The sequence below is a fragment of the Artibeus jamaicensis genome, unplaced genomic scaffold, assembly GCF_021234435.1.
Source record: "Artibeus jamaicensis isolate MK-2021 breed Jamaican fruit bat unplaced genomic scaffold, CSHL_Jam_final scaffold_660, whole genome shotgun sequence".
Taxonomy (NCBI): Eukaryota; Metazoa; Chordata; class Mammalia; order Chiroptera; family Phyllostomidae; genus Artibeus; species Artibeus jamaicensis.
The window spans coordinates 1,720,460-1,745,983 of NW_026522052.1; the positions used below are offsets into that span (position 1 = coordinate 1,720,460).

The window sequence follows — 25,524 nt, forward strand, 5'->3', positions numbered from 1 at the left end:
GTTCCTGGATATTCTAGAAAAACAGGCAAAAAGTAGCACCTTAGAATCTCACGCTCAAATGCAGTTTAAACCTCTCCTCCCCTGCTCCACCCCCCCCAACCCTGCAAAAAAAAAAAAAAAAAAAAGGAAAAGAAGAAGGATTCTGATTATTCTATTTAAGGTCCTTCAGGACACCCTGCCTCCTTCACACACGTGTGCACGGAGCAAGCACCGCCTCCAGACCAGTGATTTGGCTCATTCTCGTGCTGGCTTTTAATGGACTTAAAAGTACTAAGTACACTTTATGAGTGGAAAACTACTTTTCCACACTTGTACAGCAAAGAGAATTATCCTTGTAATGTGATGGTTTAGCTGTCAAGAATCCATAAGATTGCCCTGGCTGGTGTAGCTCAGTAGATTGAGCCAGGGCCTTCAAACCAAAGGATCGTGGTTCGATTCCCAGTCAGGGCACATGCCTGGGTTGCAGGCCAGTTCCCAGCAGGGGACACACAAAAAGGCAACCATATATTGATATTTCTCTCCCTCTCTCCTTCCCTTCCCCTCTAAAGATAAATAAATACAATATTTTTTAAAAAGAACCCATCAGATCATTTAAAATAAACAGTGTCTTTTAACGGTATACACTACGTAAGCCCGGGTGTGGGTACTTAAGAAGTTAATCCACGCTCTAATATTCTGAAAGAAAATTCTTGACTATACATATATTTTAAAAGGTGATTTTTGTCCACACGTGTATGTGTCTATGTAAGTAAAAACCACTTGTTATATATTAGCAGTGAGATATTTTAGATGCTAAAACAGATGCCACCTGGAGCGTGGTGACTTTGGGACAGAGAGAGTGGGTAAAAGGGGAAATGGCAGGTACAGGCAGAAATGCTGCTGACCCAGACAAAAACGAGCAAGTGCCCAAAGGAAAATAGAACAACGTTATCATAACGCTTCTCTTACTCAGCTCCCAAGCACTGGCATTTAATCAGAGCAACGGTATTGCTACGCCCGTTTCAGAGAACGGACACAGAGTTGCAGAGAGCCGCCCCGTAGCTGAAGGTAAATGCAAGGGCCAGTGTCAAACCCCAAACCGCTCTCTTCCCCCGCGCTTCGTTGACAATTCAAAGGGGAAAAAGATCAAGAGAAACGATTACAGGTACAGGCATCACAAATAAAACAAACAAAAGATCAAAAACAGCAAAGCAAAAAGGAAGCAAGAGAAGTGCGGAGGTGCGGACGGATGCGGTCTGACCCGAGCCTTTTTCCACCAAGTCTGTGGTCGCTCCGAGACTCAACTCACGCTGGGAACATAGAGTGAACCAAACCTCCCAGTGCCTAGAAGGGCTTCAGCGTAGCGAGGAGGCGGAGCGGAAGGCAGCTTCCGGTTCCGAGTGCAAAGGCCCCACGTGTTCCGACCCGCCAGGCCCCGCGCGGCTCGGATTCGGTGGCGCTGCTCCGACTAGGAGTGGGTGGGCGAGAAGCCGGACGAGGCTGCTGCAAGAGCTGTTGGAGCTGTGAGTGCTGGCGGGCTGGGCCGGGCGGGATCCGCAGAGTGGGGCCGCGCAGGGCGGGGGACAGGGGGACAGGTGGAGAGGTCGGAGACCCGCCCCCCGGAGCTTGGGCAGATTGCTCTTTTCTGGGGTGAGGGCGGCAGCAGTGTGGTGAGGGACGCGAGGCGTCGTGGCCCTCACGTGCCTTGGAGGCCGGAGCTGCGAGCTCCGGGAATGCTGGTGGCGCACCCGACGGCTCTCTCTCCAGCCACCGCCCTCCGCCCCGCCAGAGGCCTGGAGAGAAGCCGTTCGTCCGTACCTCCCCGCTCTCCTGCGCCAGCTGGCCCCTCGGATTCGAGGGAGGAGTGATCTGGGCCCACTTCTCCCGGGGCTTGCTCATCCCGCCTCTCAGATTGTTCAGAAATCGTCCCCTTGTTCTCCCCGTCCGGACAAGTCCCGTCTCTGCCCCGCTAACCCCTCGCCTGACACACGCAGCACTACTCACCAGTGGTCTCGGAGGCCTTGGAGATGGCTGGCTTTTCACCGCCTCTGGGACAGACCCGAGTCTCGTTCGAGCCCGCGGCTGCTGTCTCCTCTTGCAGCCCTCCCGCCCCAACGCCTCCCCACGCGTGTTGGCACTTATTCCTAGTATCACAGTTAGCCTCCGCAGGACTGCGTGCGCCCTGCCTTGACTGAAAAGTTGGTTTGCATGCCGGGGGTATGCTGTGTTCTCACAGGTCTCAGCGCAGTTTTCATTTTTCTGGGCAGTAGATGTTAGTGTCCCTTGGGCGCTCTGGTGACCCTGTCACGGTTCCTGTACCGACATTCCCAGAGGTGGCTCCTAGCCTTAGCGTTCCTTCCACCACCTTGGTCTCCGGAGCAGTGCCACACCCAGGCTCTCGCTGGAAAGCTAGGCTGTGACCTGTTCCTCTTTCGCTGTCCACACTACAGGTGACCCCCAGGGGAGCCTCACTCAGAAGCTGCAAGGAATAGTAATGGAAACCCCACTTTCCAAGCCACCCCTTGCGTGCCCCTTGGTGCAGAAAGCTGCTTCGGACGCCAACCCACAGCTGTGGGAGGCCTGTTGTTAGGAAGTGTGACGGCAGAGCTGTTAGGGTTTGTGTCTTAAGTATCTTTCTGCACTCACCAGGTCGCACAAGATGGTGCCAGGTTTGGAGGGAGGAAGGGAATATACCCCAGGACCAGATACCTGAAGTTCAGACTCTTCACCCCTTTCTCCTCCAGCTACCCCTTTTACTCTTTCTCTGTACACTATATTGCAGCAGTCATTGCAAAGGTACAGCAAGGTTTACTACGGAGTGACAGACTCTTGGGCATTACAAATTATACAGGTGAGGTCTACAGCATGCTTTGCCCATTTAATTTGGCACAGGCATTAAACATAACAGTCCCAGACTCCTTACTTTTACAAAACTTCCTTTGAATTTGACTTGACACTGGAAAAGTTGGATCGTCTCTGCTTGAACCTCAGATTTACTTTCTAAAGCATTCCCTTGCTTTAGGTACTGGTTCTCACACTTACACATCTTAAGCACCTGAAGAGCTTGTTAAACACTGATTGCTGAGGCCATCCCCAGAGTTTCTGATAATAGGTCTGGGCTGGGTCTTGATAGTTAGCAGTTCTAACAAATTCTTAGCTACTGGTCTGGATTTCTCAGGCCAAGAACCGTGGCCTTTGTCCAGACTTCACCTAAACTGTGCGGTGGTTTACTTGTGGGTGAGTGCTTCTGTACTGGAAACTAGCAATATGATCATCTGTAGGTAACGTAACCACTTAGATCTGAATTCTTTCGTTTGTAGAATTAAGAAAGTGTACTTCAAAAAAACCTGCAGATGCTATATCATCTTATGCTAAATTGAAGGTTAAATATTGGTAAGTTTTTCCCTTAATTTTCTTACTTTTCTTGATTTTGTTTTGATCCTATACCTTATATCTGCATACTAGGTTCTGTTGGGAATCTCTAGTATGTAAAGTCCCTGCTATTTCTTAGCTATATGTTAAGTTTTTTAAGGTAAGAGCCTGAGCTTTTTTTCCATTTTTCTCTGCCTAGCACCATTAATTCTGTGGGACTCAAAACTGATGCTCAGTAGATATTTGGAATGAATAAACTCCATCCCCTTCCTGCCCCTTAAGCAAGTTTTTCTCCACTAATCCTGTGCAACATAGTAAACCAGTACAGGGCTATGCCACCTGATCAACCCAGGAGATTGAAATAAACCCTAAGGCCAAATGCTGGTAACTGTCCTTGGCATCCACTGATGATGAATTTCAGTTTCTGTGTCCAAGTTGGAAGAGAAATAGCTTAGTTAAATTCAGTGTACTTTTATTGAGCACCTTTTCTCCCAAGTGTTAGGCACTGGAAATAAAAATGAAGGAGGAGATCCTAGCCCGAAGGGGCAGAGATCACAGTGGGAGATTAAGATGCTAAGCAGAGTCCAAAGCACGAATGGCATCCGGGACTTCTGCTTTGGACAACGTTTAGTCTGCAGTGGAAACCTGATACTTCTCAGATTCCTTTATCATCATCTGTGTGCTGGAGCCTTGGGCAAAGCCAGAGGAAATCACCATTACAAAACTAAAAATCCAATGAGTGACTTTTGAATAGACTGTTCTGAATCTTCCATACTTACACCTATGTGAAGCTGTATTTATAATATCCTGTTATTTTTTTTTGTACAAATTAATTTTATTTAGTTATTTTTCCTGTTATTTTTTTTTTAGTCAAGCAATTGTTCTTCTGTGTGGTTGGCATTGACCATGTTCATGGTAGTGATTCATTTATACAGCTAGTTTAACTCTGGCTGCTCGGTGAAAGCAGCTGCCATCAAGATCGCAGTCAAGTTCCTTGACAGCCCTTTTCCCTCCTTCACATTAGGTTGGCTTCTCTTTTAACCTGGAGCATATAGATGCCTGCTTTATGTAGACCATTAACTACCTCTGGGTAATAATCCATACACAAGGCTAAAAAGTCTAGCCTCATGTTGGAGATCAACCAATATGATCACAATGGCTGCATATTTCATTCTGGACTCAAAAATCTGTATTTGGCCTCTTACCTGCCTCAACTCCAAAATGCATCCTTGTCACCATCTGAGGCTAATTATCATGGTCCAGGCAGGTACGCAGTAAAGAAGACATACACACTTGTTTCTCTCAACACACCTCTTTCTTCACCTCAGAAAGCTGGGCGGTTTCTCAAACGGTTGTCCAGCTCTCTGCCTCTGAGGAGAAAATCATCCCCATTTTCAGGATGAGTTGATGTGACTTGTCCAGGATGACACACATTGAGGAAAGAAGAAGATGGGTCATCCACTTGGAAAGGCAAGACTATCAACTATTCAACCTCTGAACCTTCAGTACACTCCTACAGAAAACAGTTTAAGTAAAAAATAAAGTGAACTGTTATGATCTTACAGCTGTATTTTTCATGTTCACATTTATCCTCAATGACATCTTTATACTCATTTTATACTTTGACCCTGAAAGGTTTTCTTAGGCTCCACCAAGAAAGAAATGCCAATCAGCCACCAAGTCAGGCAATAAAGAGCTTTGTTGGGGTTTGTGCGCCCAGGCAAGATTCCTCTGTCCACAGAGTGGGGCCAGGGAAGTCTCACCCAAGCAGGGAATATGGTGGGTTTTATTTTGGTTGGCTGTCTTCATGGGAGCTGGGGATTGGTCCCCTTTGAACAAAGCGGCAATATATCATTGGTGGTTCTCCGGCTCAGGTTGCTATGAGGATATCCGTTTTAGCAAAGCCTGCCCGTTTGGCTCTCTGGTTTGACTTCAGCCATCTTTTATGGATTGTAGTCAGGCTGCCGTTTTATCCTACCCTGCCCATCCTGACAGACCCTAACCACAGAACTTCAGGGTGGAAAATATTTATAGCTTCACGTCCACCAGCTTTGCTGTACCCCCACTACTTACTTGGTCTCTTTAGCCTTCCTGTCCTGCCTTCTCTATACTACATGCTGTGTCTTAGAAACCTATTGCAGTAAGCTTTGAGCTGCTTCTTCCCATGCCCCTCAAATCTTTTATGTTGAATCTAATGAAGGAGAGAAACCTGTAAGGGCCAAAAATACTTTTTTTTTTTAAAGATTTTATTTATCTTTAGAGTGGAAGGGGGGAAGGAGAGAGGGAGAGAAACATCAATGTATGGCTGCCTTTTGTGCGTCCCCTGCTGGGAACCGGCCTGCAACCCAGGCATGTGCCCTGGCTGGAAATTGAACCACGGTCGTGTGGTTTGCAGGCCCGCACTCAATCCACTGAGCTACACCAGCCAGGGCAAAAAAAAACACTTTTAAAAATTATATTTTATGGATTATACTATTACTGTTGTCCCAACTTGCCTCCCTCCACCAAGCACTCCCCACTCCCTCAGGCAGTTCCCCACACCGTTATTCATGTCCGTGGGTCATACGTATAAGTTCTTCAACTACTCCATTTCCTATACTGTACTTCACATTCCCAAGGCTATTCTGTAACTGCCTGTTTGTACTAATTAAACCCCTCACTTCTTTGCCCATCCCCCACACCCCTCTCCAATCTGGTAACCATCAAAACACTCTCCGTATGCATGGTTGGGTTCTATGTTCTTATTTGCTTTGTTTTTTTGTTTCTTTTGTTTTTAAATTTTTTAATTTAAATTTATTTTTTTATTGATTATGCTGTTACAGTTGTTCTGTTCCCCCCTCATTCCCCTCCACCCTACCCCCCTGTCCTCACCATTACCCCCCCTTTAGTTTATGACTATGTGTCTCAAGTTCTCCAGATTCCACATTTCCCATACTATTCTTGCCCCCCCCCATCTATTTTCTATCTACTGTCTATGCTACTTATTTTCTGTACCTTCTCCCCCCTTCTCCTCCTCCCACTCACCCTCCATGTGATCTTCATTTCTATGTTTCCACTCCTGATCTATCTGTCCTTTTAGTTTGCTTTTGTTTTAGGTGTGGTTGTTAATAACTGTGAGTTTGTTGTCCTTTCACTGTTCATGTTTCTTTAACTTCTTTTTCTTCGATAAGTCCCTTTAACATTTCATATAATAAGGGCTTGGTGATGATGAACTCCTTGAATTTGGTCTTATCTGAGAAGCACTTTATCTGTCCTTCCATTCTAAATGAAAGTTTTGCTGGGTACATCAATCTTGGTTGTAGGTCTTTGGATTTCATGACTTGGAATACCTCTTTCCAGCCCCTTCTTGCCTGTAAGGTCTCTTTTGAGAAATCAGCTGACAGTCTGATGGGGACTCCTTTGTAGATGACTGTCCCCTTAGCTCTTGCTGCTTCTAGGATTCTCTCCTTCATTTTAATCTTGGCTAATGTAATTATGATGTGCCCTGGTGTGTTTCTTCTTGGGTCCAACTTCTTTGGGACTCTCTGAGCTTCCTGGATTTCCTGGAAGTCTATTTCCTTTGCCAGATTGGGGAAATTCTCCTTTATTATTTGTTCAAATAAGTTTTCCACTGGTGGCTGTTCCTTTCCCCCTTCTGGTATCCCTATAATTCAGATGTTGGAGCATTTAAAGATGTCCTGGAGGTTCCTAAGACTGTCCTCATTTTTTTTGAACTCTTGCTTCTTCACTCTTTTCTGTTTGGCCATTATTTGCTTTCTTCTGGTCCACTCCATTGATTTGAGTCCCAGTTTCCTTTTCATCGCTATTGGTTTCCTGTGCAATTCCATTCATTTCAATTAGTTTTGCCTTCATATCTTTCTCTAATTTGTGGCTATAATCAACCAGTTCTGTGAGGATCCTGATCACCAGTGTTTTAAACTGTGCGTGTGAGAGTTTTGCTATTTCTTCATCTCTTAGATTTATAGGCTCTGGGGCTTTGAGATCTTCTTGAGCCATTTTTGGTCTGTTTGCTCCGGTTAAGTCTGAGGAGCAGAGCCTTGGACTCCCAGGCCGCTGGGTTGTGACTCTGTATGTGGAGGCGGGGTCAGAGCGGGGAAATGGCGGCCCCCTCCCTGCTGCTTGCTGTGGGGACCTGCTGGGTCCCGGTCCAATCGCCCACTCCCTCACTTGTCTATCCATGCACAAATGTGCAACCACAGTCAACACGCAGCCCTGCTCCCCTGCTGTCTCCCCTGGGGTCGCTCGCTCAGTCCCTTGCTCGGTCGCTCACTAGGTCCAACCCTGCGCCTGGATTCCGCTCACCTGAGTCCGTCTGACCGAGTTTTCCTGTGCTACCCCGCTCTGCCAGCTGCTGCTTTCGCCCCTCTTACCGGTCAGGCTGAAGAATTTGTTGTTATCAGACTTCTGAAAAGTTCAATTTTCTGTGTTCTGGCTGTGTTTTCTGTTGCTAATATTTAGTTGTCTCTAAACTTGGTTGTGTGAGGAAGCCCGGCATCTCCACCCATGCCGCCATCTTGGCGGAAGTCCTCTGCTTTGTTTTTTAGGTTCAATTGTTGATAGATTGGTTTTTTTTTTTGCCATTTTATTGTTCCTGGTTTTGATCTTCCTTTTCTTAGACAAGTCCCTATCACATGTCATATAATAATGGTTTGGTGATGGTGAACTCTTTCAGTTTTTTCTTGTCTGAGAAGCTCTTAAACTGCCTTTCAATTCGAAAGGATAGTTCTGATGCGAAGAGCTACCTTGGCCATAGGTCCCCGCTCTTCATGACTTTGAGTATTTCTTACCTGTCTCTTTCTAGCCTGCAAAGTTTCTTTTAAGAAATCAGCTGACAGGCTTATGGGAACTCCCCTGCAGGTAACTGCTTTTCTCTTGCTGTTTCTTAACATTCTCTCTTTAACATTAACATTTTAACAATGATGTATCTTGGTGTGGTCCTCTTTGGGTCCTTCTTGCTTGGGACTCTGTTCTTCCTGGGCTTGAATGTCTATTTCCTTCACCAAATTAAGAAAGTTTTCTCTCATTAAAAAAAATTTTAATTTATTTATCTTTAGAGGGGAAGGGAAGGAGAAAGGGCGAGAAATATCAATGTATGGTTGCCTCTTGTGCATCCCTTGCGGGGAACTGGCCTACAACCCAGGCATGTGCCCTGACTGGGAATCGAACCGTGATTCTCTCATTTTTCCAAATAGATTTACAATATCTTGTTCTTTCTCTTCTCCTTCTGGCACCCTTATGACGCAAATGTTGAAATGCTCGAAGTTATCTCAGAGGCTCCTTACACTGCTGTCCTTTTCCTTGCTCTTTTGATTGGATGTTTTTTGCTTCCTTATGTTCCAAATCATTGATTTGGTTCTTGGCTTTATCCACTCTACTGTTGTTTCCCTGTAAATTGTTCTTTATTTCAACTAGTATACTCTTCATTTCTGACTAGATCCTTTTTATGCTGTTATGGTGCTAAGTTCCTTGAGCATCCTTATAACCAGTGTTTTTAACTCTCCATCTGATAGATTGCTTATTTCCGTTTTGTTTAGTTCTTTTTCTGGGGTTTTTATCTATTCTTTTATTAGGGCCATGTTTCTTTGTCTCCTCATTTTGGCAGCCTCCCTGTGTTTGTTTCTATGTATTAGGTAGAGCTGCTATGACTCCCTGCCTTGGTATGATGGCCTATATAGTAGGTGTCCTGTAGGGTCTAGTGGCACAGCCTCCCTTATCATCCCAAGCTGGATTGGATACTTAAAGTTCTCCCTTTGTGTATACTCTCATAGTTGAGCCTTGGTTGCTGTTGGGAGATCAATGGGAGGGATTTACCCAGTCCAGTCCTAGCTGCAAGGACTGGCTGTGACCACTGACCACCAACCTCCACCCTCTGTGGGGGACCAGCTGTGCACGGGCAGCATGGTGCTCTGACATGGTCTGCAGCTGTCCGCTGGGTGCACAGGCTCTGGGTTTTCCTGGGTGGTGCAGGCCAAAGTCAGCCTCCACCTATGTTCTGTGCAGGGCCATCCTGCATAAACTACAAAGCAATCTGAAATGGCTACTTGTGCTGGGCTTGGAAATTTCCACACAAAAGCAAGCTGTGAATGTATAGGCTGGTTCCTGTTAGTGCTGGGCCTGGGGCCACTCAGTAAGAGGCATGAGTTCTGGGGGCTCAATGAGTCCAGTAGTTGCTCGTTTGAGAGGGTTTAGGAAGTTCTGAGGTGTGTCCTTCATATGGAAAAGTCACAATTAACAGTTTGGGTGGGCTCATCAGCTGGGTGGGATGGAGTCTCAGGGATCTCCAGGGTGGGGCAAACAGTGTTATTCAGGTTGGTGGAGTTTCTGATATGGCAGCCACCCACTGGCTCAGCGGCTCTGTGGTGGATGGGGGTTGGGGGGTGCAGCTCAGAAACCAAACAGTGGCATCTGCCTGCCTTTCTGTCAGGGACAAAGCAGTCCTCCAGCTCTTGCCTTGATTTCAGACACTTCAGTTCTTCCCTGTATGCCACTAGTGTTTTTCAAGGTGCTGCCCCAGTGCTGGAGCTCAGAGGGATTAGTCTGAGTGAGTCCGTGTGTATGTCAGTTCTTTAAGAGGAAATGCTTGGGACTTCACAAGTTTCTTCCACTGACTCAATCCCTACTGGGTTTTGTAGCCAGAAGTTAATGGGGATTTACCTTCCTGGCAGTGGAACCCTGGGCGGGGGATGCCTGGTATGGGGCTGTGATGCCTCACTTATCCTTCTGTAATTTTTATCCACTCATGTGGATGTGGAACCAGCCCATTCCACATCTCTGCCCTTCCTACCAGTCTGGATGGATGTGGTTTCTTTAATTCCATAGTTTAATTCCATAATTTAATTTCCATTCAATTGGATTTCTGGTGGTTCTGAGTGATGGTTGTCCTGTAGTTTAATTATAATATTGATGTGGTTGTGCGATGAGGCGAGCCGTGTACCACCATCTTGGATGAAAGTCTAAAGATACTTTTTTAAAATAGTTTTTTAAACATAATTCAATGCTTACCGATCATGATGTGTTTGAAAGCGAAAAGTCAGTGAATTCATTCCCTTTATTTCTTTTGCCTTTTGAGTTCATTTTTCAAGGGGCTTCTTGGGTATACTAACTGTCCTTGCCCCAAATTGCCTCCTCCCAGTTACAGGGAGGAAAGGGGACTATGATATTGGTAAGTAGAAACTTTGTTAATATGGTTTGGCAAGATTTAATGTAACCATGCTTACCGAAGTTTATTTAAATCCCATTTTTAAGTTCCCACCCTTGGAAAAGCACCTTACCTGACCCTAGCTTAATAGGGGCCTTCAGAGCAAGGACTCTTCTTCTTACTGTTAGATGTAACAGTAAACAGGCTGCAATTTTTCCTGTACATATTTTTAATCTTTTTTGTAATTATGATAAAATAACGGACTATTTCCTTGTTTAACATTTAAATCATGCCTTCTTCCCAAAAGGATTTAAAGCAAATTGAAAAAAGAACGGAATATATTAAGCATCTGCCCTATGCCAGGCCCTGTGCAGAGAGACTTCTCTGTTACTTTGTTTCCTCCTCAGAACAGCCATGTGAAGTGGTGTGAGCCACATTCTGAGGGTGGGACTGAGACTTAGGGAGTGTTGCGTGGCTAATAAGTGAGGTCCAACCTCACTAAAAAGTGAGGGCTCTGAAGCCCCTGACCATTGTGTGGAAAGCATGGGTGAACACTTGTGTAAAGGACAGTTGACATAACAGAAGAATCTTTCCAGTACAGGGAACATACCAGGATAATCCATTTTTATTAGTTGACTTCTAGTCCAGAACAATGAGAGGATCTCTTCAAATGGCCCTTGGAAGTCACACTCCAGTTTCTCAGTTCTGGGCCTGTATTAGTGTAAAAGGTAAGAACGGAGACTGGAAGGGATGTAGGAGTCTGTTAACTGTAATCTTGGGACCTTTCTGATCACCATTTGCTTCTGGAAATTAATTTTTGGCTACTAAATAGGTCACCGTCTCTCCTTTAGATAGATAATATATGACTACAAACCTTGTCATTTAGGCTCCAGAAAGACCACCACAAGTAGCAGCATTTGAAGGTAGACAACCAGGTGTCCGTTCACTGCCTTGCAGTTTCCCTTCTTTAAGTGGAGTGGAGTTAGACCTGCACAGGCCTCTGACACGTTCAGGTAAGAGGCAGAGACCACCAGACTAGAGACTGGAGAATGGTCTTAACATTTTTCATATCTTTCCCTCAGTTCCGCCCTGTGCTCCCTGGAAATACACTTCCAGAAGATGAGGAAATGAGGCCCGGGCTTTTGAAACTCCTCTGTACACACTATTTTCGTGCCTTCTGGGACCAGGTCTCACTCTTCCTGGCCTGGCTTCACATCCCCTGTTGTCATATTGTTCGGCTTTTATCTGTCGGTGTGGAACACTTCCAAGAACAGACATTGAATGGAAAGGTATTAGAAGAGTTAGGACAACAAATTTGCAAGATAGAACTGCAGTGTGAGTATACCCCACGAATTACAGAGTCCATTTTCTGTCTCTAATGCGAGCACATTTTAGTTCGTAAACTCATTGATCTCAGTTCATTGTTTGAGTTAGGAGAACAGTTACCTGCAGAGGGCTTTGCCCTTTGTACGTGCTCTTGTGTGTGCTGTCTCATAAAGCCCTGGAGCAGCTCCATCCAGTTTCTGGAGGATCTGGGGCTGGACCATTCATCTTTGATACATAGTCCAGTGCCCTTTCCACAGCACCATCTGCTTCCCATTCCTTCCCATGTCTTGCCCACCAAGGACTCCTCTTCCTTTGTTCTGCTGCTAGTGATCTGTTTGCTTTTACCTTATTTTCCTGGACTGCCAAAATAAATACATAAAAGCATTGGAAATCTCAGTTCATGAATCTGAAGGGCATTTAACAATGGTGGCTTTAATGTGGCACTGTTACATTTTTCCCGGCATTCGGAAAGCAAAGCTCCATGAGAGCAGAACCCTTCAGCCAAAGCATGATGTATAGAATCTGCAGTAGGGAATATCTTGTAGCTAGTACAGCATGAAAACAGTAGGGGTTCCCAGTCCGCCTTATTGCGCGTGGGTTCTCAGATTTTTAAGATAGCAGAGGCCCCTTAAGCCAAGAGACCCTGTGTGTGAACTCCACTTTCTCTCCCTGCCTTGTAAGATTTGCAGGGATGGAGTTGGAAGCTTTGTCTAGATAAATCGTCGTCATTGTAGCTCATTGAATTACCAGATGTCTGGTTCTGGGTTTATTAAAGTTGGTTTAAATCCACAAAGGAAAAGTGTTTTTTCCCCAAATGCAGTTTTGTGACTTGATTCAGGTTATCCCAGGGCGACCGGAAGAGTCCTTACGATGCTGTGGTTTCATCACGTTAGGAACCACTAGGAGTATCACAACCCGAGCAATCGATGGTTTTTACTTATTCTTTTGTGCAGCACGTGGTTTGCTGGATAAACAAATGAATTAATAATTAATAAGACATGGCATCTATCCTTTGAGAGAAAGACTTTTAAAAACTTAAGAAGCATGTTACGTGTGAGCACCTGTTGTGTGACAGGCATTGAGCTGGGTGCTTTATGACCATGGCCTTGGCTTTACAGTCCAGTGAGTTAAATAGCAAGATGAACAATTGTACCACAGAAAAAATAGTTACGTGTGTGCTGGGATCTGGGGTGGCGTGGGTCCCATGGAAACCATCTGGAAGAGTCAGGAGGCATCCTGGGAAAAGTAAAACCTGAAGGATGAGTAGTTAACCAAGTAAAGGGGATAGAAAAGGGTTTTTCAGGCAGAGTGAATGACATCTTGAAGTCCCAATGAGGGCATAGAAAAAAAGACAGTACTTTGAAGCAGTGACATTCAGTGGGAGTGGCAGTCACAGAAGAAAGGAGGTGGGGAGGGGCCTTAAAGGACTTTGAAAATCAAATCATAAGTTGAAAATTATTCTGTGAACGATGTGAAGCCTTTGGCTGGTTTTGTGTGTCAGAAAGTTCACCACTCAGACCTTCCCTCAATATTGCAGGTGCAACTAATGTTGAGGGGACTCCTGCCTATTATTAAATTTCTGTGCCCACTTGCTCCACCCCACATACACAAAAAAGCCTAAAATGTATAGGTTCCAGAAATTTAAAAACTAGAGGAATAAGTACACGCTAACTCCACCACAGCCCAAGGAGATTTGAAATCACAATAAAGTCTCCAAGAGCTTGGGGTTTTAATACATGTGCACCATCCAGGGGATGTGATACTGGACAACTGGTGGGAATGGGGGAGGTATGTGGACCTGAACCATCTGACAGCCTGGAGCCTTTCCCTCCGTGGAAGTCCGTCTGGTGATCAATGAAAAGGATAAGGAAGGGGGCCTATGTAACCTTGGGTAGGACAGAAATCACTCACAGGCATAAGCCCAAATATACCAGCATAATTCAGGAATATTCTTACAAAGTTAACATAAAAACTGATCCAAGAGCATTGGAACCATTAGTTTTCAGGTAAAAGCAAATGAAATTACATTAAAAAGCTCTCTTTATAACCTAGGGCTCTCAGAACTCCCAAAGTAAAAACAATCTTGTTGATAGGCACGAAATTTTTAAAATTTCAAACCACCTGCAATGCAAAACAAATCACCATGAAGTAGAAATGGCAGACTCAATAAGTAGGAAACTAGCACACGGGTATCTAGAGGTACAGACTAGCCAAAACAGACGATGAAAAGTGTACATAAATATTTTAGGATGATGGGGAAACATGCATGGGAGGTGTGGTATAGATAATAGTGGATAATGTGGTCATTGAAATTAAACTCATTTGATAGGCAACAGCACATCAGACATAGCTCTGGACTAATAATCTTGGAGGTGAATCTGAGGTAGTTCTATTGAAGTGTAGAAATTGGAAAATGAAGAATTCCTCCAGTTATGTGTGAATACTGCATCTTGGTCTGGAGGGGGAAGGGCCAGGAAGACCAGTGGTAAAACTTGAACCAGCTGTTCGTTCCTTCAACACTTGAGCACCTTTTCTGTGCCAGTGGATGAAGTGCAGGAACCGGGAGGGTATTGCACTGGTTTAAAAGACTCCAGTATAGTCCTGCCTTTTAGTGGGTCAACAGCTGGAATGGGACAGGCAGTGGAGATGAAATAAGTGAACTTGAAAGATGTTTAAAAGTAGAATTCACAGGATTGGGTGACTAACAAAGGGTAGAACATGATGGGGGAAAAGACTGGTTCTTCCTGTTAAAGTAGGAAGAAAACCTCAAACTGGAGGTTTGTTTATTTAAATGCATTACAGCTGTCCAGAAAGTATCTATCCATATAATATGAAAGAGACATTTATTGAAGAAGACACAAGATAAAAGAAGACATTGCACATAGAGCAATGATGCCTTAGTTCCTTTCAAAGTAGGCACCTTTGGACCTTAAACGGTTCTCCCTATCACCAACAACTGTCCCCGTCGTATTTTCCTAAGTCTCCTCAATCATCTTAAATCTCTTGGCTTTCAAAGGTGATTTTAGTTTTGCAAAAAGCCAGAAGTCACAGAGTGCCGAATCTAAGGGCTGCATCACCTAGGTGACGTGATGTTTTGCCAAAAAAAAAACACTGCATGAGATGTGATGCATGAGCAGGCGCATTTTCCTGATGAAGTTGCCAATCACCAGTTGCCCATAACTGCAGCCTTTTGAGGCCTTCTGAATGTGAATAGTTTCCATGGCAGAATAATCAAGCTTAGTGCAAAATCTCATGCACACTCATTCTGTACTCAGTCATTTTGAATACAACAGCCACACAGTACACATGCTCATGTTCACTCAACAGCATCTACCACCCCCACGGACTGGTACAGTGAAGTCATCATTGTTCATGCACGCACATTCCAGTCCACTATCCTTGGCTGCCAGGTTACATGGATCTTGTGCAAACTGTTCTCATCACACTAACAATGGCTGGACTTTTCCAGACAGACCTCACGTTGTGCACGTTATTATAGGTACTGGAGATTGATGAAAAGCATAGCCCCTTCAAGGCACTTCACAGGAAAGACAAAAATGGCTATTTGATGTGATATGCTGTGACAGAGATATGCTCACGTTGCTATGGAAGCACCATGATTTCTAACCATGTCTACGGATAGGGGTGGCATCAAAGAAAATCTCTCAGAGGACCTGAAGCCTAAGCTATATATTTTGAAAGATAAGTAAAGGCTAACCAAATGAAGAGTAAAGTTAGAAGGAACAGCACATTCAAAAGCCAAAGTATCAGGCTTTTGCGTGCTTTGCACGCACTCAGGTGTGTATGTGTTTGAAAGGATTGGAGAGAAGGGCAAAGGGAATGAGATGAAGTTCAACCTAATATATGCTACTTAGAGGTTTGCATTTCACTCACAAGACGGGGAGGAGTGAACAAAGGTCTTCTATAGGGACCAGATTTGCCAAAAGCACTCACTCTTGTGACTGGTAACTTGAAGGTAACCACTCTGGAGGTAGATAACCGACATTTGGAGGCAGTTTCAATAGTCCAGATGAGAATTGATAAGGACCTAACCTGCAAATCATGAGGAAGAAGAGGGGACCTGTGAAAACAAACAAACCGTGCAGTATTGAGGGTTGGCTGTGAGTATTCCATGCAGAAGGAACAGCCTTCATACAGGTACAGAGGCCTGAAAAGACACTGTTGTAGGGAGACTGGCAATGAATTTGTTATAGCCGGGTAATAGAAGAGGGTGGGATATGAAGCATAACACATAACTTGAGGGCTGGTTGTGAAGAGCTTCATGTGCTGTGCTAAGGATATTGGAACTGATCTTACTGTTAAATGTTGAGTGATGCGGTTGGATCTATAATTTAGAAATACTAAAAAGTTAACATTGGGGTACCATCATTCTTCTGACCACTTCACAGATAATCCTTGTAGTAACTACTAGATAAATACCTATTACCTCCATCCTGCAAATAGGTGAAGAGGGATGAGAATACGAACTTACCTATGGCCTAGCACTGGGTGAAGAGTGGAGCCAGGACTCAAACCCTAGCATCCTGGCTCCAGGACTCTCCCTCTTAACTGTATACACCCAGGTGTTTCTCCACCAAGGTGCACACAGGGACAGAAGTGGCATTTCTAACAGTACTGCTGCCTAGGTTGACTGAATCGGGCTATCCAGAAGAATGATGTCTGATACTGTGTTTTGCAAAAAAGCTCCCCAGGTAAAACTCTTGCACTTGGCTCACGGTTGAGTACTCCAGGGTCCGACTAGGAAAGGCCATCAGTGCAGATGAGAAATGAGGACCCAGACTAAAGCAGTCTGTGGGAAGAAGATCAAACACGCAGAGGCCTAAGAGAACTGGTTTAATGAGCCAACTGTAAGCACTGGGGAAGAATCCAAGTTGAATTCGACGATGACAAAGTGGAGTCTCACAGTCAATAATCCAGACGAGGCTGGACTCCACGAAGAGGAGAGGGTTAGGCAGTAAGAACAACGCCTTTGGTTTTGAACACAGGGGTTGGAGGCCTGTCGGTCTCCCAACTGAAGACGTCTTAACGAGAGGAAAGTTGCTATTCGGATGCCTCTGTGCCAGCCACTGTAGGTGGCTTTCCTCCCTGTTAATCCATAAAATCCTCACCTCCGATCTCCTCAGTGCTCCCATTTCACAGAAGAAATCAATGCTGGATATCACCCCATTCAGAATGAACTTGGATAAGGCCTTCCCTGTTACAGCCACGTTGCTGAGTCTCTTCTGAGAACATACGCTGTAACATGTATGTAAATGTATCTGTGTCAAACAGACTAGTGCCACAGTTTTCAGCAGGTGGTTATGGGTGTCCTTACCACTTGCTGTTTTCCTTTCGTCATTACAAGTCTCAGAAGTGGGAATGCCATTTGTCTAGGTGGTGTGAGCCTTGCCTAGGAAAGGGGGCGGGGAGCATTCCTCCAGGCGTACAGCATCCTGTTCCAACCAGGTCCGTTTACAGCGTGCAGTTATGGAGATGAGGGGGAAGGGGGCCTAACAATTGGAAGAAGTATTGTTACATGTACAAGATTACGATTCGGTTCAGAACTGCTGTCTCTGTGGAGAACTTCACGCTTACACTGTTTGTCTCTACTTCTCTACCCAGGTCCCTTGGGAGACATTCCTCGAGGTGCCCAGGCTGAGACTGGGGGGTGATGGCAGTGTGAGCTCTAGATGGTGTGAGACCAGCCCAGAGCCAGACAATGGCCGCAGCCTTGGAACCAGAGGACCAGGATCTTTGGGATGAAGAGGGGATTCTAACGGTGAAATTGGAAGACGATTTCACCTGTGGGCCAGAGTCTGTCTTACAGAGGGATGACCCCGTACTTGAGACCTCGCACCAGAACTTTCGACGCTTTCGCTACCAGGAAGCAGCAAGCCCTCGTGAAGCTCTCATTCGACTCCGAGAACTTTGTCACCAGTGGCTGAGGCCAGAGAGACGGACGAAGGAGCAAATCCTGGAGCTGCTCGTGCTGGAGCAGTTCCTCACTGTGCTGCCCGGAGAGCTGCAGAGCTGGGTGCGCGGCCAGCGGCCGGAGAGCGGGGAGGAGGCCGTGACGCTGGTGGAGGGTTTGCAGAAACAGCCCAGGAGACCAAGGCGGTGGGTGAGGAGGGGGAGTCCTGATCTGTGTGACGTGGTGGGGGAACTACTTGCTGGAAGGATGGATTTGGGAGTAGGCAAGCTTACTGGACCCCATGAATCACCCTTTCAATCTAATTGGCTCTGCCCTTGGGTTGCACTTAGATCCATAAGCCCCATGGGCAGAGGTGGTGTCTGTGTGTGTGAGTGTGGCTTTCTGGTTTACACCTGTCTAGGGCCTATCTTAAGTGCCTTCATCACCTCAGGGTCACATGGCTTTGGTTTTCTCTTTGAATATTGAATCTCCAGTTCTGGGTGAGGGAGGTATTTGTCACTTTCTCCAAGGGTCTCGTAAACCCTCAGTCACCGATTTCCCGCTCAGGACAACAAGATAGGGAAGCAAACCATGAGGACGGCTGCTCAGGTGGGACAGGTGGAGACAAAGGGCTGTCAGGGGCATGGTGGAGGGACGTGAGCAGGCAGTGCAGTGTCTGACCATCCCTGCTTTGTTCTGTGCGGACGCCTTCAACAGCTCCTCGCATGCCCCAGGGGAACTGGAGTTCCCCTCTTCATCCGGGTCCCTCTGGGAGTTTTTTCTGTTGGCAGCTTCTCCTAAAATAAGCCCTGGTGACAACCAAGACTTTCCTTCTGACTCCATGGTGACTGGAAGTTGGAATTATTCCCAGGTGACTGTCCATGTTCACGGCCAGGAAGTCCTGTCAGAGGAAACAGAGCACCCAGGAGCAGAGCCCGAGTCACCTAGTGAGCGGCAGGACCCCGCGCAGACCCAGAGCCCGAGCCCCGAGGAACCCTGTGAGGAGACCACTCGGAGCCCAGCCCTGGGGGCCACAGCTGAGCAGAGCCTGTGCCGTGACCTGGAGCCCCAGCCTCTGCAGGAGAGCGGTGAAGCCTCAGCAGGACGACGGGGGCGGGGGTGCTTCTCGGGCCAGCGGGCCCGGGCAGGTTGGAGCAGGACGACTCATAGAATCCAGGGTGTCCAGGCGAGGCAGTACTCGCAGGGGTCCCCCATGATCAAGGCTGAGCTTGAGAGCGGTGTTCTTCGTTATTCTCTTGGCATCTAATAGTGTTGTACACAGTGGTGTCGGGATGACTTGAGTGGCCCTTAGGCCACTTTCCTGGTTCCCACCTTCCCACCAAAGCTGATGGGGATGCTGAGCTCTTGGCCAGTTGTAGGAGTGCACTGCATGTTGCTGATCTCCGCCTTCCTTTCTCCATAGAGGTTCCGGTGCCCCAGGAGCCAGGCCTTCCAGAAGAGAGGAGCCCTGGAAACCCAGAGATGGCGGCCCTTCTGACTGCCCTGTCACAGGTGCACCTTCATCTCCTCTGTCCTCACTGGGCTTGTTAGCTGGACACTCAGCGGATCAGACCCACTCTGCTTTTTGTCTGTTTAAATTCTCAGCTCTTCCTTTGTCTGAGGGGTTGGGGCAATTGCAGCTGATGAGATAAACTGTAACAGCCTCAGCTAGATCTGTAGGCTCCAGAGAGTCTTTGTTTGCCACTGACCGGGGGGTTTGCTGAGTGGGACTGGGCTGTAGTGCACACTCCAGTACAACTCCGCAGTTGTTGGGTTCATAGGAGTTGACTGACTGCTGCAGAAGCAGTTCCTGAAACTGCATGCCATGCTCTCCCGGGGACTGCAGTCAGGCCACAGCACGGATGCAGGCTGACCGTAGGCAGAGCCGGGAGTGAAGCTGTGCAGCTGGAGGGAGAAAGAACAGGGCTTCTCCACATGTTTCCCTGCAGCCTCGCTGAGTGAAGAAGTCCTGTGTACACCTGCGGGCTTTCTGAGTGCTAAAGGCGACTGATTAGAGGGGGTCACTTAGGGAAGCTTCCTAGAAAAGATGACTTTATACAGAAATGCCAATAACATTAAAGCATCAAATAGGGAGTTGAATGACAGCTTTTAAGACTGTGTTTGTAACAGTACCCTCTCGAAGAACATCATCATTCTGAAAGTGAGGCTGGAGAACAGCAATAGGGCAGTGTGAAAGGACAAAGTCTGGAAGCAGTGACAGAGGGTGAGACACAAATTTCCTGGAAGGGCGCCACGTCTCCCCTTTGAGTTGCGTTGTCTCCTGCCTGTACCAGAGACCTTCACTCCAGGAACGAGGAGTGAGGCTCTCTGAGGCCTCACATTGGAAATGGGGTCCTGCTGTCGTTTCAGGGATTGGTGACTTTCAAGGACGTGGCTATATGCTTCTCCCAGGACCAGTGGAATGATCTGGACCCAACACAGAAGGAGTTCTATGGGGAGTATGTCTTGGAAGAAGACTGTGGAATTGTGGTCTCCTTGTGTAAGGAATTTCTGATGTTTCCGGGATGTTCTAATAAGCACAGAGATCTTTCTCCTTTGGTCGTTATGGTGGTCTTGGAGCTCAGGCTGCATGTGCTGCGTCTGTGCCTGTTTCACCAAAGATACTGAAGGGTTAGCTGAGAACGGTGATGTGCTGCTAAGTTACAGGGAGGAGAAAATGCTCAGAAGGTGAAACTTCTAATAACAAAATAAAGTTGTAACATCATAGCTTCAGGGTAGTTGAGGTAAGCACAAGTTTTTGAGACAATAAAAGTTGGAGATAATCTACTTCTTTGAATGTAGAGAAAGAGGGTAGCATTTACAGTTGTGTAACTTTTGAGCTGTAGGAGAAAGGCAAAAAAGGTGTGCAGTGTCTGGTTGGAGGCAATGAAGATTCGATCGACCAGCCTGGCTGACCGTTTAACACGGGGCTGTCCAGCCAACCTTCATGTCTCGTTTCCCTCTCAAACAGCATTCCCGATCCCCAGACTAGAGGACATCTCCCACGGAAGAGAAGAGCCTTTGGTTCCAGATATTCCAGAGCCTCAAGAGCCAGAAATCCTGAGTTTTACCTACACAGGTGAGGAAAGACAAAGGGAACCTTTGTCCCTGGAGCCGGCAGGGCCTTCAGTCACTGCTGCTCCCACCCTCTGGGGTACCTCTCTCATTGGTTCTCATACTTTGTCAGGGATTACTACTGTCTTCCTCCATATGCCGCATTCTTCATCCTCTTCCTCCTCCTACCCTGCCCATCGTTCATTTGAGGTATATGTGAAAGGAGGGAGGAAAAACGCAGGACTTCCGGTATTGTGGCTATATCATTTACTAAGCAGTTCACTTAAACTCTAGACCCTCAGTCTCCATATTTGTGAAATGAGGATAATAATAATATTTGTCCACATTAAGGCTTTCTAACAGCTTGAGGAGGTCACATAAGACAAGTGCCTAGCCTACCACAAGCATTCAGATGACTGATTATTTCCTTTCCTCCCAACCCCTGCAGTTACAAAATAACAGTTTCTTGCTATGTGGTCTGGCCCTTCCAGGACTTTTTTAGAATCCCCACATTGTGCAGAAGGTGTCATTACCTATGTAATTTTCCCTTTTCTCCTCCTGTCCTATCTTCAGGAGACAGGAGTGAAGATGAGGAAGAGTTTCTTGAGCAAGATCTGACTTTGGAGGATGTACACACGTCTGTATTAGCAGATCCAGAAGTCCACCAGACTCCAGATTGGGAAATAGTCTTTGAGGATGACCCAGACAGACTTAATGAAAGAAGATTTGATGGAAATATTTCTCAAGTTAATAGTTTGACAAATCTTCAGGAAGCCATGCCTCTCCACCCCCTGTTAGGGAGACATCATGGTTGTTCTGTATGTGGGAAAACGTTTACATGTAACTCCCATCTTGTTAGACACCTGAGAACTCACACGGGAGAGAAACCCTATAAATGCATGGAGTGTGGAAAGAGTTACACACGGAGCTCTCATCTTGCCAGGCACCAAAAGGTTCACAAATTGGGCCCGCCTTATAAATTTCCCCTAAACCGGAAGAATTTGAATGAGATGTCCCCTCTGGTCCCAGCTGCAAGAACTCCACCTGTTGAGAAGCCCTATAGATGTGATGATTGTGGCAAACACTTCCGTTGGACTTCGGACCTTGTGAGGCATCACAGAACACATACGGGGGAAAAACCCTTCTTCTGTACTATTTGTGGCAAAAGCTTCAGCCAGAAGTCTGTGCTAACAACACACCAAAGAATCCACCTCGGAGGCAAACCCTACTTGTGTGGAGAGTGTGGAGAGGACTTCAGTGACCACAGGCGATACCTGGCACACCAGAAGACACACGCTACCGATGAGCTGTATCTCTGCAGTGAGTGTGGGCGGTGCTTCACCCATAGTGCCGCATTCGCCAAGCACCTGAGAGGACATGCCTCAGTGAGGTCTTGCCGCTGTGATGAGTGTGGGAAAAGCTTCAGCCGGAGGGACCACCTCGTCAGGCACCAAAGAACACACACTGGTGAGAAGCCATTCACGTGCCCGACGTGCGGGAAGAGCTTCAGCAGAGGGTATCACTTAATCAGGCATCAGAGGACCCACTCAGACAAGACCTCCTAGCTAGGAGCCCAACTTAGGAGGTCTGTGCTCAGCTCTAGCCCAGGCATGGGCTTGGGGGAGCCCTCTGGCTATCCTGGGGAGACCTTTTCCAGGGAGTCTCCCTGACTTGCCCAGATCAACATCTTGCAAAGAACAACTCCCACCCCAGGCAGAACCTCTCAACCTCTCCTTGAGAATCTATTTTGCCCAAAATTATAACCTGAGTTGAGGCCCATTCCTTGACTGGAGTGTTCTTGCCTCCCTGTAATGGGTATGAAGTAGGAGAATTAGAAGACTTAAGAGTTGTGGCTATTCTGTTTTTCCCACTAGGCTGTTAGCTACTCTAAAGACTACTCAACAGCCTGAAGTTAAAGCTGCCCAGAACAACCATTCAGGTTTTGTAAGGGACCAGCCTGTAGGACTCTTGTCCTTCCTGAGCTCGATTTTAAAGCACACAGCCCTGAACTCGAGGCTGGATATTTGTGTCCTGATGGCTTTGCCACGCAGTCACAGGATAACTACACATCTCACTGACTCACCCTCACCACACACTTTCCTTGATATTGGGGAGAGTTGGGAGAAGTGTTTGATGGGCGAAAACCTCAAAGCTGCTTCATGTGGACCTTGTCAGGGTGCTCCCTTCCCCGTGGTCAGAGTCACACCAAGTGCCAGACACTGCTAGAAAGGAGGACCTAATTAGAGGCCTCTTTCCCTGTGTGGGGGTTTTTGTTAGAACACTCATGCTGTCATTAGCCTTCCTGCTATTCTGCCAGTCTCTTGGCTTTGTCCCTACCACTTTTCGTACTACAAGTGGGATGTGGCGTTTGGGTGCTGAGGGATTTAATAAAGTGTAATTAAGTCAATGAAAGCATTTACATTGCCACGTATGTACCAGCCCACTCACACCACCTTCTTCACAGGGGTGTGTGAGGGAATTGTGGAAGTGTCAGCTCATAAGGGCACTACTAATAGAGAATCATGATTGACTGGGTCACCTCACTTACATAAAGAAAACCGCAGATTGAGATCCAATGGAAAAGCTAAGAAAAAGCTGTTGCTGCTGGCCAAGGCCATCAAGACTATTCTGATGCCTGACCCTGGTCTCTGATATCAGGGAAAGTTATGAATCCCAGCACCTGGGACCCTGAAGAATTTACCAGGAGTAAATGGCTTTCATGTATTTGCCTTGTTTGCTTTTTCTTATGTTATTTCATTTTCATGTGATTAAGAACTAAATAGTAGTATCATGGCCCAGGGATCTCCGTTGCCTGATAAGGGACCATAGAAACAAGGCTGAATAAGTATGACCATCACTTGCTTTGACTGTGGGAGTGGCAGGGACTGGGAGACTGTCCTCCATGGATGGAGCACAGGGTGTGGGATGAAAGCATGAGAAGGGAGATGCCGTCTGTGTCTGGATCCTTCCCTCTGCTTCCCAGTGCGTGTGCGCCAGTGTGTACTGGAGGAGTACGGGCAGGGAAGCGAGACCTCAGCCCCAACAGCCCAAGCAAATTCTCTCTTGGTCAGTGATGAGATTTTAATTGGTTGGGTTTTAATACCAGTCAGCCACTGTTCTTTATACACATGAAATAAGTAAAAATAATGCTGGTAGCCAAGTTCTGTGGTTTCTGAAACTTTGTTTTACCTATTCACTTTCCAAGGCTTCTAGTTGCTGATTCTTCTAAACATCATTTGTACTCACAAAGAGATCAGGGAGCGCAGAGTAGTTTTCCATGAGGACAGAGGAGCTTGGTGTGGTTAGCAGTGCCACAGGTGGAATATTGGCGCACAGGTAAGACCTAGGCCTGGAGTTTGCAGGAGACACCTAGCATGCAGACATTTCTGAACCATAGGTCTAGACAATTCATTCTGGGTAGAATGTGGCACCCTCAAATTCCTACTATTTATGTGGAAGTTGATTAAATTCTGGCAGTATGGAAGAGGCTGCCTTTTAATTCACTGACTTATCTGCATGAAGTGCAATAAACAAAAATCTGTCCAGAGAATTCTATATAAGGGAAAGTTGGGAGACTGGCCCAGCTGGTTGGGACATAGAATATTAATTGTATTGCTGACCCCCTTCAAAATTTCATATGCTAACACTAAATCTCTGGTCATTTGTGAATTACTGTATTTTCTGAGGGTGCTGGGGGGACACGATTGCTCCTAAATCTGAATGCAAGCCCTGTCTGCAGCAGCAGGGCCAGTGCAAGATGAAGAACCTGGAGCAAGCAAGTAGCACAACAGCTGAACATAGGGAGATGGTGGGGCACACATTCTTGTCATTTGTAAGGGGGAAGTTCCTGTAGAATTTTGTTATGCATTGAATCCTGACGTTCTTGAATACTACAGTAGTTTCCAAGGAAGAAGAAAGGCAGGATTGTGAGGATACTGGGAGGGAAGTATAAAGTAGTCTAAATCTAGAGAACTGTTCCATTGCTGGAAATGGTGGAACAATAAGCAAATAAAGTCACAAAATTACAACATTCAAATATTTGGACATTAGTAATAACCAAAGAATATTTAGCCTCTTCTCCATCCCAAAGTCCCGAGAGAAATAAATGGAAAAGGTAAAGGCAAAGTATGTGTTGTGTTCTTATTTACCTAGAACTTAGGCTTCAAACTACAGCAGAATCTAGTAAATTCTAATGCACTAGGGAGAATTTCATTTATTGTATTATCAAAATACCAGAAACAAAGCCCCATTCAAGTGGAGTCTAATAGAAGATGCCTTCTCTGCATGAAGCAGCCGAAGAGTGAACGAGAAAATGCCTGACTGAGTTCTCCAAAGGTGGCAGAGGCCACTCTCTTTCCTCAGGTCAGGGTGCAGCAGGCAACAAAGGCCTCAAGCTCTTATCCCCACCCACCTTTTCAGTTTTGGCCGGAACACTGCAGACATGACCTTCACCAGCCATCTGTTCCCCACTTCTCCCCTCCTTAGTTTCCTGTAACTGAGAGGACCAACCTGCTATCTGAGAGGAGGGTCAAGGACAAGCCACGTGGGCAGTCACCCCCACTGGCACCAGAAAGTAAGGACCACTCTAACCCTCACACACCACCCCACCACTGCCGTCCATGTTTGATCAAAACCCACCCAGCCGTGGTGGGGTAGCTCCATTAGACTAGAGCATCATCCTGATGCACCAAGGTTGCAGGTTCAGTCCCTGGTCAGGACACATACAGGAGGTAACCAATAAATG

At 46.4% G+C, this 25,524-nt stretch overlaps 1 protein-coding gene across 1 annotated transcript; it reads left to right on the top strand.

The window, feature by feature from the left end:
• The first annotated feature begins 1,397 nt into the window (after nucleotides 1-1,397).
• On the top strand, nucleotides 1,398-24,987 carry ZNF202 (zinc finger protein 202). Its single transcript, XM_037138307.2, has 7 exons — nucleotides 1,398-1,502; nucleotides 17,438-17,936; nucleotides 18,598-18,814; nucleotides 19,150-19,238; nucleotides 20,097-20,226; nucleotides 20,698-20,805; nucleotides 21,354-24,987. The coding sequence occupies exons 2-7, from the start codon at nucleotides 17,535-17,537 to the stop codon at nucleotides 22,343-22,345; spliced, it is 1,938 nt and encodes a 645-aa protein (XP_036994202.2). The 5' UTR covers nucleotides 1,398-1,502; nucleotides 17,438-17,534; the 3' UTR covers nucleotides 22,346-24,987.
• The last annotated feature ends 537 nt before the right edge of the window (nucleotides 24,988-25,524 follow it).